At 39.3% G+C, this 17,925-nt stretch overlaps 1 protein-coding gene across 2 annotated transcripts; it reads left to right on the plus strand.

Annotated features, from left to right (window-relative positions):
* Positions 1-256: 256 nt before the first annotated feature.
* Positions 257-17,644, plus strand: ZNF184 (zinc finger protein 184). Of its 2 annotated transcripts, none has more exons than XM_037033041.1 (6): positions 257-428; positions 937-1,081; positions 6,302-6,369; positions 10,836-10,962; positions 11,319-11,414; positions 14,793-17,644. In XM_037033041.1, the coding sequence occupies exons 2-6, from the start codon at positions 1,075-1,077 to the stop codon at positions 16,736-16,738; spliced, it is 2,244 nt and encodes a 747-aa protein (XP_036888936.1). In that variant the 5' UTR covers positions 257-428; positions 937-1,074; the 3' UTR covers positions 16,739-17,644. The 2 variants fall into 2 exon arrangements, with proteins under 2 accessions (XP_036888936.1, XP_036888937.1); XM_037033042.1 differs by lacking the exon at positions 257-428 and adding an exon at positions 461-672.
* The last annotated feature ends 281 nt before the right edge of the window (positions 17,645-17,925 follow it).

The following is a 17,925-nucleotide window of genomic DNA, read 5'->3' on the forward strand; positions in this document are numbered from 1 at the left end:
ATGCTTGTTTGCTTTTTACAATTATAACGATCTGTCCAGTCAAGCTCCACAGTCAACTCTCAAAGCACATCTCCACCTGAGCGGTTCAAGCTCGAATAACTTGCTGGTAAACCTTCCAGGCAGACCTTCCAGGCCCGCGGAACCGAGTTACAAAGGTGGCGGAGGCCTCTGGGAAATGAAGTTCGGCGTGAAGCATTTTGGGGATCGTAGTTCTGCGAGTCGACCCGGCATTTTAAGACACCCGCGAGAGGGGGCGGGGCTCTCTGCTCCCGACCGGAAGTAGCCGTTGAAGCCACTGTAGGCGGGGAAACAGTTTGGCGCTGGGGAAGTTCAGACGCTCTGGCTCCTTTCCCTAGATTTGGTGACCGTCCCGGAGCTTCCGGACGCGCGATCCGAGCGTGTGAATCGCCGAGGGCGGGGAAGCCCAGGTATCACCATGGCAACCGCCAGGCCTCCGGTTGCGTGACGTCACCCTCCTCCCTCGGCGGGGAACGGCCTCTGCGGGAGGGAGAGGGGGAGTCCTGGAAGGGGGCGCCCCTCGCCGCCTTCAGCGCGGGCGGTTCCGCCCTGATCCCGTGGAGGGCTTTGTTCTTTTGTTCCGCTCTAGGTGGAAGGACCGGAGCTGGGCCCCGCCCCGCTCGGCCACCTTCCAGCTTTCCGCCCCCGCAACAGGTGTGTGTGCCCACATCCCAGCCCGCAAGCGTGTGCGGAGGTAACTAACTGGCAGTCCTGTGGACGCTTCAGGCCTGAGAGCATCAAGGGTTTTCTTAATCCGGGCCGAACCCTCACTCGAGGTCCTCTTGTTTTTTTCAGCCGGAGTTCCTCTTGCATGTTAGTGCCCTCCGGGGACTTCTCTTTCCCAAGGAGCTCTTGGTCACCACGCAAAACTCTGGTTTGATCGCGACGCATGCTGCTGACCCATCCCGTGTCTTTTAGGTCAGCCATCCTCACCCTGTGTTACGGTTCAGAGCCCTTGCCTGGACATCTCAGCCCCAGACGGAGGACCTAGCTGGAGGGACACTGCTTGGGAAACTCTGGTGACCAGGTTCCGGAGGAACGGGATGAGCTCCTGAGATGGAAGGTAGTGGGGACGGGGCGGGGCGGGGGGGGGGGCGGGCGGGGAGCGGAGAGCTCGATGATGGAGGCAAAAGAACAGTGTAACTTGAAGATCAAATACTTGACAGCCGGAAGAGGTGGAAGGAGGACACCTTATATTTAAGGACCAACAAAAGAGAGCGAATTACATAACGGGTAGAGATTTGGAGGAAGAGTTAGCTCTCCCTGGAATGAAAAGGAGCAATTATTAAGAATGTCTGTGATCCTCACGTGACTTCTGTTTTTTTAAATATCAGAACAATAATCTTGCAGTCAGAAGACAAAATCTTAGTAATCATCCCTTCAATGCCAGAATCGGTTTTTTACAAATTTCTGGGAGATGGCCGTCTGTTATGCCTCTGCCTAAACAAGTGTGACATTAAACTCTCCATTTTGTGAGCAGACTTTCCCCTTGTGACTCTTTTTAAGTTCCTTTATTAAACAGAAGTGCCTGTTCTTTAACTTCTGCATCGATCTTAGTTCTTAGTCCCTGAAAGCAAAAAAATTGTTCTTGCTCTCACACTGCTGTCCTTCAGATATGTCAAATCAACTGTTACAGCTCCTATTCATAAATTCTTTTCTAAGCAAAGTAACCTCAGTTCCTTTTATGCACGTGCATGTGATGTATAAAGATCTTTGAAAACTAATGCATGACAGCATACTTCTTAAAAACTAAACATAGTTCAGTGATGTGCTTTGAAAAATGCCTTTAGAAAAGTATGATGTACTAACTCCTTACAATTTGGATTATACTTGTTTACTATCAGATTGTATTTGCTTTTAAAAAATTAGCGATATTAGGCTGTAAACCGTAGATTTTTTCTTTTTACATAAATTGCAGTGAACTAGATTGTTGCCATCTTTGGTTAATAGAATTGGTTTTTATCCTTAATGTCAGGACTTCACATTTATAATAGTTCAATGTTTTGGCCAAGAGCTCCAGCTTGTCAGAATACTTAATTTACTTATTCATTGTTTTAACTATTTTTTCCAACTTTATGTAACTAGCAAGTTTAATGAGTATTTCTTGTATTTCTTCCTACATGTCATTGAACAGATCAGGGTAAGGAAAGGCCTGTGACATGTCCTTTTAGACTTTCCACTGCATTGTCACTGTCTTTACATTCTTTAGGTATGGCTATGCAGTCAGGTTTGGTTTAACCTATTATTATAATTTTAGCTTTTTTTCTTGCATTTTTTAAAATATCATTAGAAGTCTTGATACTACTTATATTATGTATGTTGAGCTATACCTTATATTTGTCTCAGTTCTATTTTTTAAAGGGTACAAAGAATTGCTTTTATTTCTTAAATCTGCATGTGTATCTACAATCATCTCAAAAATGTTTAATTAAAAATCAACTGTCTCCCATTATATTACTAGTAACAATTGGAAACCATAATAATTTCATTTATAATAGCACCCAAAATATGAAATAGGAACATATCTAACAAATTTGTTCAAGATCTGTACACTGAAAGCTACAACATATTGCTGAGAAAAAATTTTTTCCAGCTTTACTGAGATATAATTGACCCATAATCTTGTGTAAGTTTAAGTAGTCCAATGGGATGATTTGATATACCTGTATATTGCAAAATGATTATAATAAGGCTAATTAACACATCTGTCATCTCACATATTTGCCTTTTGTGTATTTGCGTGGTGAGAACATTTAAGATGAACTCTCTTAGCAACTTTAAGTATATAATGTGGTATCGTTAACTACAGTCACCATGCTGTACATTAGACCCCCAGAACTAGTTTGTACCTGGAAGTTTGTACCCTTTGACCAGCATCTCCCCCCACACACAGCCCTATCCTGGCCCGGGAAACCACCATTCTACTCCTGGTTTCCACGTGTTGAGCTTTTTTAGATTCCTCATGTGAGATCTTGGAGTATTTATCTTCCTTATTTCACTTCACATAATGCCTTCAAGGTCCATCAATGTCACAAATGACAGGATTTCCTTCTATTTTTATGACTGAAATTCTATTTTGTGGCTGTATGTACACATATATACACCTATGGCCACTGTTGATGTGACTGTAAATTGGTGTTCCCACCATCGAAAATAACATAGAGGTTCCTCAAGAAATTAAAAATAGAACTACTATCTGATCCGGCAATCCCATGTCTGGGTGTTAATCCAAAGGGAATGAAATTACTGTCTCAGAAATACATCTGCATTCCCCGCAACCCAGCCCAGCTCACTGCAGCATTATTTACAAGACATGGAAGCAACCTAAGCATCCATCAATGGATGAAGGGATGAAGAAGATGTGGTATGTATATTTTCATAGTGGCTATACCAGTTTACTTTCACACCAACAATATACAGGGTCCAGCAGAAGTAATGCCATTGAGTGTGGCTGGTCAGCTATGTGAGTATCTTGCACATGATGGGCAGCAAGTTGAACAGTTCACCTGAGAATGCCATATGGTGTGCTTATGAGTGTGATATTGTCATGTTCCAGAATTACATGCTTATGATTTTGTAATAAAAGTTTTGGTATAGATTACCAGCTCATAAAAAGGGGGCATTGTTTGTGCCAGACTTGTATATTGGTTCCCTTTTCTTCACATCCTCACCAAACTGTTAGATCCTATCTTTTTGATAATATTCATTCTAACAGGTCTGAGTTGGCAACCCATTGTGGTTCTAATTTGTATTTTCCTGAGGATTAGTGCTACTGAGTACCTTTTCAGGTACCTGTTGGCCTTTCAGGTACCAGGTATGTGTTCTTTGGAAAAATGACTATGCAGGTACCCTGTACATTTTTAAAGTAGATTATTTGCTGAGTTCCTTATATATTTTGGATATTAACACCTTATGAGATACATGACTTGCAAATACCTTGCCTTTTCATTTTATTGATGGTTTCTTTGCTGTGTTGAAGCTTTCAGTTTGATGTAGATGCGCTTGTTGATTTTTGTTTTGGTTGCTTGTGCTTTTTTGTGTCACTTGAAAACTTCAAGTCAATTTTCATGGCTGGTGTAAAAATAGGGGTTTAATTTCATTCATCTGTGTGTGGTTATCCAGTCTTCCCAACACAATTTATCGAAGAAACTATCCTTACCCATTGGTTATTCCTGGCTCTCTTGTCAAGTATTAGTGGACCATATTTAAGAGGGTTTATTTCTGGGCTAATGATTCTGTCTGTTTTTATAATACTACCATTAATAACACCATATTGTTTTGATTAGGATCTCTCTGTAAATGTAGTTTGTAATAAAAAAGTGTGATGCCTTCAGTTTTGTTTTTTCTCAAGACTGCTTTATTATTTTGAGGTCTTCTATGATTCTGTATGAATTTTAGGATTTTTTTTCTATTGTGAAAAATGCTATTGGAATTTTGGTAGGGATTACATTAAATCTATAGCTAGCTTTGAGTAGTATGGCCATTTTAATATACATTGGTCTGATCCATGAGTACAGAGTATCTTTAAATTTATTTGTATCTTCAATTTCTTTCATCATTGTCGAATAGTTTTCAGTGTACAGCTCTTTCATCTCCTTGGTTAAATTTTTCCCTAAGTATTTTATTGGTTTGGATGCTATTCTAAATGGGATTGTTTTATTTACTTTGCAGATATTTCCTTGTTAGTGTATAGAAATGCCACTGACTTCTCTATGTTTTCTGCAACTTTACTGAATTTGTTATTAGTTCTAAGTTTATTTTTTGGTGGAGTCCTTAGGATTTTCTATATTGTTACCTGCAGACAGAAACAATTATACTTCTTCCCTTCTAATTTGGGTGCCTTTTATTTATTTTTCTTACCTAACTGCTCTGGCTAGGAATTCCATTACTATAGTGATTAGGCAGTGAGGGTGGTACCTTCCTCTTGCTTAGAGGTAAAGCTTTCAGACTTTCATCACTGAGTGTATTAGCTATGGGCTTGTCATATATGGTTTATGATACAGAGGTACATTCCTTCTATACCAATTTTTAAAAAAATTTTTAATGAAAGGATGTTGAATTTTATGAAATGCTTTTTCTACATTTCTGTGAGATGGTCACACCCCAGGGATAAATCCTACTTGATCATGGTGTGTGATCCATTTAATGTGCTGTTGAATTCAGCTTACCAATATTTTGTTGAGGATTTTTTGCATCTGTGTTCATCAGGGATGTTGGTCAGTAGTTTTCTTTCCTTGTAGTGTTCTCATTTGGCTTGGTATCATGGTAATGGTGGCTGTGTAAAATGAGTGTGGGAGTGTGCCCTCCTCTTCAGTTTTCTGAAAGAGCTGGAGAAAGACTGGCATTAATTCTTGCAATGTTTTGTGGAGTTTATCAGTGAAACCATGTGGTCCAGGGTTTGTCTTTGTTGGAGGCCTTTGATTACTATTCAGTCTCCTTACTCCTTACTCCTTACTCCTTATTGTTCCATTTCTTCATGATTCAGTATCAGTAGGTTGTATGTTTGTAGGAATTTATCCATTTCTTCTGGGTTATCCAATGTATTAATGTATGGCTGTTCAATAACAATCCATTGTATTTCTCTGCATCCTTGCCAGCAGTTGGATTGACCACGGCTGTTTAATTTTAGATATTCTTGTAGGTAGTATAAGTAGTGTATATCATCGTGATAATTAATTTGAATTACTAGTAGAGTTTCAAAAGGCCTGTGGAGACTTTTAAAAAGTAGTCTGATGATTCGTATTTTCTATGTAACAGAGGAGGCAACAGAAATATTTTGCCTCAGTAAAAACATAGATTGAATTGTATGATCCATATGATTGTACGTATCTAGAGACAAAAATTGTGAAGGTTAAAGCATTGATTTAGCCCTGCCTGGTATGGCTCAGTGGATTGAGCATGGCCTCCAAACCAAACAGTCACCAGTTCAATTCCTAGTCAGGGCACATGCCTGGGTTGTGGGCCAGGTACCCAGTAGGGGGCACATGAGAGGCAACCACACATTGATGTTTCTCTACCTCTCTTTTTGCCTCCCTTTCTTTTTCTAAAAAATAAATAAATAAAATCTTAAAAATATAAAAATAGAACATTGATGAACCTTCTGAACCTACAATGAGACTATCAGGGCCCTAGTCAGCAGTTACCTTGATTCTGTTTTGGATTCTGTGAATTAAAGGAAATGACAAAGTGCCTGTTGTTTTCAAATAGAAATAAGTGGATCTTACCAATTGCTGGGAGCAGCTTTGTTGGACAGGATTCACTGTGGTTTCTTCTTCCTTCCTAGATCGGTCCTCTGCAGTTTCTGCCCTTCTCCAAGGGGGACATACTCTGTTCCCATCAGCCAGTGTTCAGGTAAGTTGGGGTTTCCTGCAATGCCATTTCAGCCCATAGAGTGGGGTTGTATGTTCTTTTTGTGGGATATATTTATACAAAAACAATGCTGGCATTTCATTCTGGGCTCCCATCTGACGTTCTTCTTAGTTCTGCCTCTCCAGCTTAACTAATGCATTCATCACTTACTTCTTGCTTAGTATCTTGCCAAATATTAAAAAGGTGAAATGAGTGCCATGGAAAAGAGAGAATGGCAAAAATTGTACTCTGGAGGGTTAGGGGAGTTTCATGGAGGATGTGGGATTTTTCACTACCTCTCAAAGGATAAATATTTAGATAAGTAAATTGGGAGGGTTAGGGTGGATTCTGGGTATGGAAAAAGATTATGAGCAAAGGTTAACAGATAAGAATTAGCAGGTGTTATATAGGATTCCGAAAAATTTGTAGATGGTTTATTTTGGCAGATGGTAAACAACTCGTGGAATAAAGTAAATATGAAAGGTCTTAAATTTCTAGATAAGTTGAAGGCGTTATTCTGTAGATCATTTGTGAATAATTGATGGGTTTTGAGGAGGAATGTGACATGTTACTTAATGTTTTAAGACAAACCAATAACTGAATGTGAAATTGATCCAAGCCCTCCTTTAATCAGGATACTTCTTTTTTTACTGTATTTTTTCCATTACCATATAACCCCCTTTAACCTTCCTCCCCCACCAATCACTACACTGTTTTTCAAGTCCATTCTCCATCTATGAGTCTGTCTCTATTTTGCTTGTTACTTCAGTTTGCTCATTAGATTCCACATATAAGTGAAATCATATGGTATTTGTCTTTCTCTGACTGGCTTATTGCACTTAGCATAATGTTCTCTAGGTCCATCCATGCTGTCACAAAGGGTAAAATTTTCTTTTTCATGGCTGAGTTGCATTCCATTGTGTACATGTACCATAGCTATTTTATCCATTCATCTACTGATGGACACTTGGGCTGCATACATATCTTGATGATTATAAATAATGCTGCAGTTTTCTTTCAAATTAGTGTTGTAGGTTTCTTCTGATATATTACAGGTAGTGGGACTGCTGGGTCAAAAGGCAGATCCATTTTTAATTTTTTGAACCAGTCTGCATTCCCACCAACAGTGCAAAAGAGTTTTCTTTCCTCTACATCCTCACCAGCACTTGGTCTTTGTTGAGTTACTGATGGTAGCCATTCTGACAGGTGTGAGGTTAGTGTCATAGTGGTTTTACTTTGTATTTCTCTGATAATCAGTGATGTTGAGCAGCTTTTCACGTGTCTTTTGGCCATCTCAGGATACTTCTTTTTAGGCTGTTTCCCCTTACTTAGGTCTTGTTCTGCAACTTAATTTATCTGATCCCAGCTCTTCTGATTATCAGCTCAAGTACTTTTGGGATCAGTTTATTTTTTATTGAGGGAAATTATGAGAACAAATTTAAAGTGTATAACTTTAAAGTGTATTAGGTTTTGACATGTGTACACTCACGACAGCAATCAAGATAATGGACATGTTCACAGTCAGGGACTATCCTTTGTATGACCTGAATCATTTTCAATTTATTGAGACATTCTTTTGTCCAGAATATGGCCTACCTTGATAAGTGATCATTGAGCACTCAAAAAGAACGTATTTTTGCTGTTGTTGAGTGAAATGTTATATGAACATATTAAATTTCACTGCTGCTGTAATTAACTACCACAGGCTTAGTGTCTTAAAACAACATATTTATTATCTTACAATTTTAGAGGTCAAAATGGGCTGGCAGGCTGCATTCCTCTGAAGGCTCTAAGGCAGACTATGTTCTCTTGCCTTTTCCAGCGTCTCCAGGGCACCTATATTCTTTGATTCATCCCCTTTCTCTGTCATTGGGTCATAAGGGTGGCACCTTCAGTTTCCTTTCTCTGACTCTTGCTTGTCTTCCCTCTTCACAGCTCCTGCTCTGGCTCTGTTCTGACCTTCTTGCCTCCCCCTTACAAGGACTCTGTGATTACACTGGGCCCACACATATACTCAAGGATAATTCCCCTATCTCAAACTCCTTAGTGGATCACATCTGTAAACTCTATATTAGGTACAGTTTCAAAGGGTTTTTCAAGGATTAGAATATGGACATCTTGGGAGGGCCATTATTCTGTATACCACAGATGTCAGTAGTTGGGTCGAGTTTGTTGATAATATTATTCAAGTGCTTTATATATATAAATATATATCTTTTCTATCTACTGGTTTGATCAACTGTTGTGATAGAGATATTGACATTTTTGGGCTATGATTATGTGGATGTCTTTGTAATTCTGTTTTTAAAGATTTTATTTATCTTTAGAGGGGAAGGGAAGGAGAGAGGGAGAGAAATATCAGTGTATGGTTGCTTCTCATGCGTCCTCTGCTGGGAACTAGCCTGCAACCCAGGCATGTGCCCTGACTGGGAATCGAACCTCGATCGTGTGGTTCACAGGCCCGTGCTCAATCCACCAAGCTACACCAGCCAGGGCAGTTTTTGCTTCATATATTTTGAAGCTGTGTTATTAAGTGCATAAACATTTAGGATTATGTCTTCTTAATCAACTGACCTCTTATCATTGAGAAATAACCTTTTTCTACCTGGTAATAGTGTTTGCCTTGAATTTTACTCTGATATTTGATTGGTGTCAGCATGGTTTATCTTTTTCCATCCTTTTGCTTTTAACTGACTTCTGTCTTTATACTTCAAGTGAGTACTTATTTATAGGCAACAAACATGTAGTTAGGTTTCACTTTTTATCAGTCCACCCTGGCAGTCTCTGCCTTTTAATTGGGGTGTTTAGAGCATTTTCTTTTAATGTAATTCTACATTTAATATGGTACAGTCAAGTTCAATGTGTTCATTGATATGTGCCATTTGCCAGTAATCTTGCTGTTTTCTATTTTTATTGCCTTTATTTCCTTTGCCTCTATTCTTTCCTTCTTTTGGATTGAATGCTTTCTGTGATTCCTTTTTAGTTTTTTCATTGGCTTATTAGCCATAACTCTTTCGTTACTTTAATTGTCACTTTAGATACACATATTTATTGACATTTACCTTTTGGTGTTATGCCACTTCATGAATAATACAAGAACCTCACAGTCGTATACATCCATTTCTCCCCTCCAGTTTTTAATGCTACTATTGCCATATATTTTACTTATATACTTGTCATAAAATCGTAATACGTTACTTTTGTTTCAGCAATTATCTGTGAAAGAGATCTAAATGATGAGGAAAAATTGTATGCATTTGTCCATTTGGTTTCTATTTCTGGGGTCCTTTATCCTTTATATACGTCAGTGATTCACAGCTGGGGGTGTTGCTGTCCCCAGGGGACCTTTTTGTTTTTCATGACTTGGTGAGGAGTGACAGGAGCATACAGTGAATGGGTATGATGCCAGCAATACTGCCTACATTACACACGGCAGCCCGTCATAATCATTTGAAATAATTCTCTGCTCTAAAATATCAATAGTGCCAAGGTTGAGAAACCTGGTGCAGATCCTTATTTTCATTTGGCATCTTTTTTTTGCATGAAGGACTTCCTTAAGTTTTTTTATAGTGCATTCTGCTGGTGCTGAAATCTTTCAAGTTTTTTTATGTCTGAAAAAATCTTTATTTTGCTTTTGTTTTTCAATTCTAGTTTCTTCAGTGATATTGCTCTATTCTCTTCTTGCTTCTGTGTTTTCCAATAAAAGCAAATATGTCATTTTTATCATTGTTCTTTTATATTTATGCCTTTTTATCTTTGGATGTTTGTAAGAATGTTCTCTAGTACTAGATCTGAGCTAGCATATTTAAGATATACCTTGATAGTTTTCTTTGTGTTTCTTATGGTTGCAGTTTGAATTTCTTGGATCTGTAGGTTTATAATTTTCATCAAGTTTCAAAAACAATGAGCTATTATTTCTTCAAAGATTTTTTCTGCTGCTCTCTCTCTTTCCTCCTTTTGGTCCAGGAATGCCAGTTGCACATATATTGAGCCTCTTGAAGTCCCATAGCTCCCTGATGCTATCTCTTTAAAAAAATTTTTTTCTTATCTGTTTCATTTTTGATATGGGGTTGCCCAAAAAATCCATTTAGTTTTTTCCATAAAACAAAAGATACATTTTTCATTTTCACCAATAACTTTATTGATTTGGATATTTTAAGTATGTTGGGCATCTCCCGCTATTGGCCTCTAGTGGGTAGAGGCCAGGGGTGCTGCTAAACATCTTCCAATGCATAAGACATCCCCACAGTGAAGAATTATTTGGCCAGAAGGCCAGTAGTACCAAGAAACTTCACAAGCCACTTTTTACACACTTGATCAGTCGTAGCACCTTCTCCATATACTGCACAAGTCTTTTTTTGCATTTCTGTTGTGTTCTTACCTTTCCTCACCTTACTGTCAGTATTGCTGACTCCTCCCCTTTCCTAGGTATAGGTTTTATGGCTAAGCAGAAGCATTTTGTATTTCAGGAATCAGTGACCTTCAAGGATGTAGTTGTGGACTTTACCCAGGAAGAATGGAAACAGCTGGATCCTGTACAGAGAGATTTATTCAGGGATGTGACATTGGAAAATTATACACACCTGGTCTCTATAGGTATGGATGACTTCTCTGAGTTAATGTCTGGGGATATAAAGAAGGAAGAGGGTTTTCTCATGCTTAGGGAGTTTTGCCCTTTACTTAAGGATCCAAGGATTCCTAAATGTTGAAAGGCTTTGACAAGGTTTCTCTCCCCTAGCAAGTAATACAGACTAGTAATTTTTCTGCACCTAGAACAGTTTTCAGATTATATCTTGTCAAAGAACTTATAACATTGGAACTCAACATGCTGTTCATTCCCACCAGACCTACCTATCCTTTCCTCTGAAGACAAAGTGGTGAAACTGGCTTCTGCTAGAGCGCTTTTCCCTTCCTGCAGACAGGTGCCTTTTTTTTTCCTTCTCCATGTGCAGGGCTCCAAGTTTCCAAACCTGATGTAATTTCCCAGTTAGAGCAAGGGACAGAGCCGTGGATTGTGGAGCCAGGCATTCCAGTGGGTGGCTCTGGAGGTAAGTCTTGGGCCGGGGAGATGAGGGTCACTGACTCAGACACCAACCTGATGAAAGGGCTTCCTGTCTGAAATGCACATGTGCCTGCCACTGGTAGGAAAATGAGATGATCTGGACTCCCTCATGCTTTGTCAAAACACTAACTGTCCTGACACATATTCTATTTTTATACTCCTTTCAGACAAGGTATCCTTTCTGCCTTTTTAAAAAAATTTTTATTGTTCAAGAATAGTTTTATGCCTTTTCCTCTCCTTCTGGCCTTTTTATAAAGGCAACCTCTTGACCTAGACTCTGAATTCCATCTTTTCCCACCTCTTTTGAGAACCTTAGCTCATAATTATCACCTCACTTTTCATCCCTTAGAGGGCACCAAGCTGGTAATTTGGTTACCATCCAAATTGCCTCCTTGCTTTCCCAACCATGCTTTGCAAAAGTGGTTACATACCTTTCTTAACCTGTGTGTAGCTTCTGATCCTGTCTCTTTATCAGACTATCCTTGAAATTATACTTTCTTATAAAGCATTCATTCCCAAACTGCACAGAAAGACCTCTTCAAAGACCAGATCCTGGGAAAATGTGCAACCTTAGTTACTCTAGGTAAAGGAGAGCACTTGAGGGTGAATTAGGTGAGAGTGGGGGTTCTTTTTCATGGAGAAAAAAGTGTGCCATGTTCAAATTTGGGAAGTGCTAGATTAGCTTAAATTTTAGCAAGTTACTTACAGGAGAACCACTCGGTAGGGCATTATGAATTTCCAGCAGGGTTGCTTGGTATATAATATTTCTCCTCCCCCAGCCATGAATCCTTCATCACCCTGCACCTTTATGACCTTTCTCTTAGAATATGGTTTCATGAAACATAATTTAGATTTTAGTATTTCTAAAGTAAGCACTTTATTAACTTCTGCTTAATTATTAACTTTTGGAAAAATGGGTTGTCAAGTTTTATTATGAATTAAAAATGAATTTTTTTGAAATCCCAACTTGAGCAGATAGAAATCAATTTTAAAATACCTAAAAGGTATTGAAATAATCCTAAGGGGTTTTTTTTAATGCTTTAGTCATTACCAAGCAGAGATTTAGTTAGATAAAAATAATAATACACCCCTGTTGCATAGATAATGTAGATAGTTCCAGCGACCTGGTCACTGGGCAGAAGACAATTATTTGAACTGTTTATGTTTAGTTCTAGTCTCTTGTTTGCTGTTACTGGAATGTGGCCCGGTGCTAACAGTCCTGGTAAGCCAGGCCCTGGTCCTGCCATCCTTAGCACTGGGAGCAGACTTATTCTTAGCTGATAAGTTGGCTGCTTTCATCTCTACAACATGGTATATAGTTCTGCAGGCATCTGTACAGGTAACTGAGGTGGTGACGGTACCTACACTGAGGTGGGCACTGGCCGTGGGCCCTGTCTGCATCATATTCCTTATTCTCTTTTTTGATACCTTCTCTAGGCTATCTTGTGACCTGGCCTCTGCAGCCAGGTCACAAGATAGCCTAGATGCTCATGTGTCTTCTGTCTCACTGGCTCACGGAGTTCCTTTGCAGGTGGTTGTCTCTGTGCAGAGCTGTTAGAAAACTGGCTGATGCCCACAGGCTCCCCATATGGTAAAGTGGGGAAAGCTTTGTGCAATCCCTATGGTGCTGTTCATTCTTGCCTTCTGGAGCTTTTTCCAGAATGACCTTCATTCTGTGCCTACCGCTGATATTCTGGTAACTCTGCTGCTTAGTGTGTGGAAGTCATGACACTGTGGATGACATAGGTCACAGTCTGTTGCATGTTTATTGCCTTCAACTGGAATTCCAGTGAGGGCTGGAGATCAGCTGCTTCCTCTGCCTTTTCTCCTTTAAGAGCTTCAGATGTCAAGGTCTCCAGTTCTTCATTGCAAAGTACTTGTAGGAGGGCATCTTTGTGGCCATCCACTGTACAAATATATCTTTTTTAGTGTCATTTCCTATATGGAACAATTGGCTGTTTTCACAAACCTGTGTTGCTTAGATATTCTGTCCTTGCTGGAGCAGCACTGTGGTGTGAGGCTGCTCTTACACAGGCTCGCCACGCCTGGCACCAGGTGTGCTGGGAGGTGGCAGCGCTGGGTCTCTGCCACGCTTGCTGTCATAGTGACGACAGTGATAGTGATAGGACCAACAGCTCAGGGGCCCGGGGTTCTGCTGTACCCTCCTGTTACCAGTTTTTCATCACGGCCTTTTTTCTTTACTGAATCTACCAGCATTGGCTGCCCTGCTTCATTTCCTTGCCACCTTTCTTTTCTTGGGACAAGACAAACTTTCTCAGAGTATAAAGTAGATTAGAGCAGTGTAAATCAGCTTCCTGATTATGTACTTTTGTCTTGTTTCTTCTATTGTTTTGTTTGCTGATAAACTGCCTCCTTTCATTAGTATGTTTTATTTATCCCATTACCCTATACACTCACCTCTGTTCCTTTCTCACATACGTTCCTGTGGCTTCAGCTATTCCTTTACTTTCTTTTTTGAGCTGATACTTCCCAACCTGTATTTGAATATCTTGGTTATTCTGCTACTTTTGGCATCTTCCATCCCTACAAACACCACTGTGGTTTCTCTTTCTGTTCCTAATTCTCCCCTTAAATGATTTTCTGTACTGTTTACAACTTTCCCATTTTTAGCAGTGACATGACTGTTATGTCAGTATTCCAGGCTAAAAACCATGCAGCTGTAGCCAGGTCTTTCTTGTTGACTATGTATTGAAATCAGAGTTTTTGGATTTTTGTGTTGTTATTAATCACTTAGAAGTCTCAGCTCAGACTGCCTCCTTTCGGGCCATGTGTGTCTCCTCTTAACCATCTCTGTGTCACTTGTTAAACTCACTATTTTCTGAAAAGGAGTTCCCTTACTGGTTCTTAGAGATGATCTATGAAATTGAATGAAATATTCTCTTACTCTTTTTAAGCCCTGGCTGGTATAGCTCAGTGGATTGAGCACAGGCTTGCGAATCACACGATCACGGTTCGATTCTCAGTCAGGGCACATGCCTGGGTTGCAGGCCAGTTCCCAGCAGGGGACTCACGAGAGGCAACCATACATTGATATTTCTCTCCCTCTCTCCTTCCCTTCCTCTCTAAAGATAAATAAATAAAATCTTTTAAAAATCAATATTAAAATTTAAAAAAGAAATATTCTCTTATTCTTTTTAACTTTTATTTATTTATCATTCTCCTTAGCTCCTTCCAAACTTCTCCTTAAATAATAGGGCTGTTTTTGAAAACCCTCAGAATTTCCTGAGGGCTTTATATTTAATTTCATTAGGTCATTCCCAGAACAGCAGTTTTTTCTTCTGGGTTTTTGTTGTTGTTGTTTCCCTTCTCTATTCAAGAATACTGGCATCATTTTGTCTTTCAGACTGGGAAACAAGACTAGAAAATAGCATATCAGTCCCAGAGCCAGACACTCCTGAAGAAGAGCCCTCTCCAGAGGCAGTAGTGGAAAAACACAAAAGTGATGATGTCTCAGAGTCCTGGATGTCTAAAGGCAGTCCACAGAGGCAACAGGCAGATGAACTGACATTGCCAAGGGAAATAAAAATAACTGAGAAAACAGTGCCCACTTTGGAGAAAGACCATGTAAATCATGACTTTGAAAAAAGTACCAATATTAGTTCAAACCCAGTATCACAACAAGACATATCTCCAGAAGAGAGGGCTACTAAAACAAGCACCAAACGGAATTTAAAACCAGTTAAAAAAGAGAAATCTTGTAAGTGCAATGAATGTGGGAAAGCTTTTAGTTATTGTTCAGCACTTATTCGCCATCAGAGAACACACACTGGAGAAAAACCCTACAAATGTAATGAATGCGAGAAAGCCTTTAGCAGGAGTGAAAACCTTATAAACCATCAAAGAATTCATACTGGAGATAAACCATATAAATGTGATCAGTGTGGAAAAGGCTTCATTGAGGGTCCATCTCTTGCTCAACATCAAAGAATTCACACTGGAGAAAAACCGTATAAATGTGATGAATGTGGGAAAGCCTTTAGTCAGAGGACCCATCTTGTTCAGCATCAGAGAATTCATACTGGTGAGAAACCATATACTTGTAATGAATGTGGAAAATCCTTTAGCCAGAGAGGCCACTTTATGGAACATCAGAAAATTCATACAGGGGAAAAACCTTTTAAATGTGATGAATGTGATAAAACCTTCACCAGGAGCACTCACCTTACTCAACATCAAAAAATTCATACTGGTGAGAAAACCTATAAATGTAATGAATGTGGGAAGGCCTTCAATGGGCCCTCAACATTTATCCGTCATCACATGATTCACACTGGTGAAAAACCGTACGAGTGCAATGAATGTGGGAAAGCTTTCAGTCAGCACTCCAACCTCACTCAACACCAGAAAACTCACACCGGGGAGAAGCCTTATGATTGTGCTGAATGTGGAAAATCCTTTAGTTACTGGTCATCCCTGGCTCAACATCTGAAAATTCATACTGGAGAAAAACCTTACAAATGCAATGAATGTGGAAAGGCCTTCAGTTACTGCTCATCCCTTACTCAGCATCGCAGAATTCACACCCGGGAAAAGCCCTTTGAATGCAGTGAATGCGGGAAGGCTTTCAGTTACCTTTCAAACCTTAATCAGCATCAGAAGACGCATACCCAAGAGAAAGCTTACGAGTGTAAGGAATGTGGGAAAGCCTTTATTCGGAGTTCATCTCTTGCTAAACATGAAAGAATTCATACTGGCGAGAAACCCTATCAGTGTCATGAATGTGGGAAAACCTTCAGTTATGGCTCATCCCTTATTCAGCATAGGAAAATACATACTGGAGAAAGACCTTACAAGTGTAATGAGTGTGGGAGGGCCTTCAACCAGAACATACACCTTACACAACATAAGAGAATTCACACAGGAGCAAAGCCTTACGAGTGTGGCGAGTGTGGTAAAGCCTTTCGACACTGTTCGTCTCTTGCTCAACATCAAAAAACTCACACAGAAGAAAAGCCATACCAGTGTAATAAATGTGAAAAGGCTTTTAGCCAGAGTTCCCATCTGACTCAGCATCAAAGAATTCACACTGGAGAGAAGCCGTACAAGTGTAATGAATGCGACAAAGCCTTCAGCCGGAGCACTCATCTGACTGAGCATCAGAGCACTCACACTGGGGAGAAGCCGTACAACTGTGATGAATGCAGGAAGACATTCAGTCAGAGCACTTACCTCGTTCAGCACCAGAGAGTTCATTCAGGAGAGAAGCCTTTTGGATGTAATGACTGTGGAAAAGCCTTCAGGTATCGTTCTGCTCTCAACAAGCATCAAAGGCTGCACCCTGGTATATGACTCTTTCAGGAGCATCTTAAGGGATGCATTTACCCTGCTTTGTCCTTCTGCTAAGTACTGAAGAACCAGAATGACCTGAGAAACTGCTTAAATCATTTTAACTTTTCACTGTCACACTACGGAATGGGAAATGCATTGGGCTGAAGTAATCAACTATGTTAAGCAACTTTGTAACATTGGAAAATTCAACTACCCAAAGCTTCACTTTCTCTGTGAAATGAGGGGTTTGGAATAGATGATTTTAAACATTGTTTGGAGGTCTCTTCATAATATATTCTTGAATAGGATTACTACCTATCAGATTTTGCTGTGTTGCATCTAAAATATATTTATGCATGTTTTGCTAATAGGAAGCATTTGTGCTCCAGTAACTAGACTGGAGATCTATTAAACTCCTGTTCTAATGCATTTAAATTGTTTAAGTAACCAGTTCCTAATAAAAAGAACTATAAAATACCCTCACATTAATAATTCAGTAGCATATAATGGCTTAACTCAAGCTCAAGTATTTAAGCACAAGTACTGAACTTTCCTATTGTTTTCTTCTCTAGTATGGTTTAATATTCTAGTTGATTACAATTATAGAGATTCTCTTCTACAGCTTAAATCAGTGTTACCTGACCCTAGCTGCATAGTGGAATCACTTCAGGAACTGTTAACATTTTATTACTAAGCTCCACCACCAGAGACTAATTTAATTGACCTAAGGGGTGGGATACAGGCATCAGAATATTTTTTAACTCCTACTTGTGTTCATCTATAAAGTAAAGGGTATCCACAGAAGTAATTTTGTTAGGTATGATAGTAGTCTATGTTGGAAAGAGGCCCTGATTTTTAGAAGTGCGTAATGAACTACTTAGGGATGAAATTACACGAGTCTCAGCTTCTTTGAAAATATATCAGCAAATGAATAAACCAAGGGAAAAAAAAGGAGTAATAGGGCTAACGTGGCAAAATTTTAATAGTTGTTAAATCCTGGCAATTGGCATATGGGGAGTTCATTATACTATTCTCTAATTTTACATGTTTTAAATTTGTCATTTTAATAAGAAAACATGTTTTATCAGTTATTTCTTATCAGTTATTTCTTAGCAAGTTTAAAACAGATTTGACTGTATGATTTTTGAGATAAAAAACCTTCAAAAACAGTTATTAAAAATGTATTTTAAAGTTCCAGAGAAAAATTA

This window comes from Sturnira hondurensis, unplaced genomic scaffold (genome assembly GCF_014824575.4).
Source record: "Sturnira hondurensis isolate 20B ecotype Veracruz unplaced genomic scaffold, ASM1482457v3 Scaffold0021593, whole genome shotgun sequence".
In the NCBI taxonomy this organism is placed as follows: Eukaryota; Metazoa; Chordata; class Mammalia; order Chiroptera; family Phyllostomidae; genus Sturnira; species Sturnira hondurensis.

Excerpts from the sequence above, each read along its gene's own strand:
- ZNF184 (XM_037033041.1), top strand. Across the intron at positions 6,370-10,835 it reads TCCCATCAGCCAGTGTTCAG|GAATCAGTGACCTTCAAGGA; the intron begins GTAAGTTGGGGT and ends TTTGTATTTCAG. Across the intron at positions 11,415-14,792 it reads TCCAGTGGGTGGCTCTGGAG|ACTGGGAAACAAGACTAGAA; the intron begins GTAAGTCTTGGG and ends TTTGTCTTTCAG.